Source organism: Myotis davidii, unplaced genomic scaffold, assembly GCF_000327345.1.
Source record: "Myotis davidii unplaced genomic scaffold, ASM32734v1 scaffold22, whole genome shotgun sequence".
Classification (NCBI taxonomy): Eukaryota; Metazoa; Chordata; class Mammalia; order Chiroptera; family Vespertilionidae; genus Myotis; species Myotis davidii.
In genome coordinates this window covers 123,893-125,933 of record NW_006294067.1, presented here as the reverse complement: position 1 = coordinate 125,933, position 2,041 = coordinate 123,893, and the positions used below count along the sequence as shown (strand labels likewise).

The 2,041-nt window shown below is 48.2% G+C and overlaps 1 protein-coding gene across 1 annotated transcript in view; it reads left to right on the top strand.

The window, feature by feature from the left end:
* Positions 1-2,041, top strand: part of CLCN1 (chloride voltage-gated channel 1) — a 28,986-nt gene that overhangs the window by 11,284 nt on the left and 15,661 nt on the right. The window contains exons 8-11 of the mRNA XM_006767977.2: positions 484-609; positions 916-1,000; positions 1,218-1,319; positions 1,634-1,718. Of these exons, the coding sequence (XP_006768040.1) occupies positions 484-609; positions 916-1,000; positions 1,218-1,319; positions 1,634-1,718 (398 nt within the window). The remainder of the gene's footprint in view (positions 1-483; positions 610-915; positions 1,001-1,217; positions 1,320-1,633; positions 1,719-2,041) is intronic.

Below are 2,041 nucleotides of genomic sequence, written 5' to 3'. Positions count from 1 at the left end.
AAAAGGAAAGAAGGCAGCTGCCTTAACCTGGTGTGATTTGAGGAGCAGGGGCAGAAGGGTGGTTGGCAAAGTTCTGTCTGCCCCAGATTCCACATTCCCTCACTCAGTTTTCTGAAATTCCACCCATCCTATTCTCTTCTGTTCTCTTTCTTCCTTCTTCTCTCTCATGACTTTTCTGCAGAAAATTTTTAGTGACCCTTAAATCCTTGTGGATATCTGACTTCGTGACTCTCACCCAACCCTACTTTCTAAGGGATGGAGAGAGCATGACCACCTGATCCTCATCTGTTGTCCTCTCTGAATCTTGCTGAACCACATCCCTGGCCTACACAATGCTGCTACCATGACTAGGTATATGCTTTTAGAGCATGGACTCCAAGAGAAAAGGATTAAGCACAGACCCCAACAGGTCCACAGGGTGGGAGTGTGGGAAAGAGCCTTTCACACTTGCCTGCACCTGACCCTACATTCGTGCCCCTACAGGAGTGTTGTTCAGCATTGAGGTCACTTCTACCTACTTTGCTGTGCACAACTACTGGCGAGGGTTCTTTGCAGCCACGTTCAGTGCCTTTGTTTTCCGTGTGCTGGCCGTGTGGAACAAGGATGCTGGTAATGGGGCCCTGGGGTGGAGGCACCTGAACAGGGAGGCTTGTAATGGGGCACGGAGGGAAGCTCCATGAGGCAGTGCAGAAAAGGAATGAATGGCTTTATTTGGGAAGTGGGACCAAGACCCAAGGATATAGGACAAGGAATAATGGAGTACTGCTTGTGCATAGAAAAAAGAAATTAAATAGAAGAGTAGATGTTGGGCTTGGAGGAAGAAGGGGTTGATTCATAAAGCTGATGACTTCTGGTTCCCTCTCAGTGGGTTTTTGAGACACTCCCACCATAATCCTTGGCCTTTCCATCCTTTAGATACCATCACTGCTCTCTTCAGAACCAATTTCCGAATGGATTTCCCCTTTGACCTGCAGGAGCTGCCAGCTTTTGCCGTCATTGGGTCAGTGGGGTCACCTCCTCAGGGAGTGGTGAGATGGGGGTGGGTGTATCTTAGGATTAGAAGGGACCCAAGCTGGGGAGAAGGTAGGGCACACATAGGAGAAGCATAAATTGTTGGGGAGAGGTGGGTAGAAAGGGAAGGCAGATGCCTGGTATTTGTTCCCCATGGGTAGGTCTTAGGGATGGGGACTTCATTTCTGTATAATTTACACCCTCAGGATTTGCTGTGGGTTCCTGGGAGCTGTATTTGTGTATTTGCATCGCCAAGTCATGCTCGGTGTCCGAAAGCACAAGGCCCTCAGCCAGTTTCTTGCTAAGCAGTGAGTCACTGCCCTTACTCAGTCCTTCCCACTTACTTTCTGGTTTCTCCATGAGTTCCTCTTTTTAAATCTACGTGGAAGGTGTTAAATGCCTTTCGGTGCCTTGTGATAAAATGCAGAAGCCCTGATACTATATAAAGGAGGTGAGTGGTGTGGTTTCCCCTTTAAAAATGGTATTTTGGTGGAGAGATACTCTGTTTAAAGAACAGAGACTACAGGAGACCACAGAAAACTTCAGCTTCCCAGAATTCAGTGTGGCATCCACTATTGGGTTGACTAAATTCAGGAGACCAGTCATTCTATTTCTTTTTCAGCCGCCTGCTGTACCCTGGGATTGTCACCTTTGTCATCGCCTCGTGCACGTTTCCACCAGGAATGGGTCAATTCATGGCTGGAGAGGTCAGCCGCAAGGGAGTCTGAGGGTGGAGTCAGGTCACTGAGCTTATGATAGGGACTAAGCCAGGACTGGGCCACATGGAAAAAGGGAAACAATACAGATGTCCCTCAGGCTTTTGGCCAAGGATAAAATCTATCCATGAGAGAAGAGCAGAAGGGACCCTTGAAAAGTAAGACTGGAAGTCAGTTCTCTAAAAAGAGGAAGTGTCGTAAGTGTTTCCCTCCACGTCCTGCGTGGTTCAGGGTTTGGGTCTGGAAGAGGAGCCGAACACAAATGAAATAGAAAAGACACGAGATAATTTGGGAATATTGGGGGACCAGGCAGC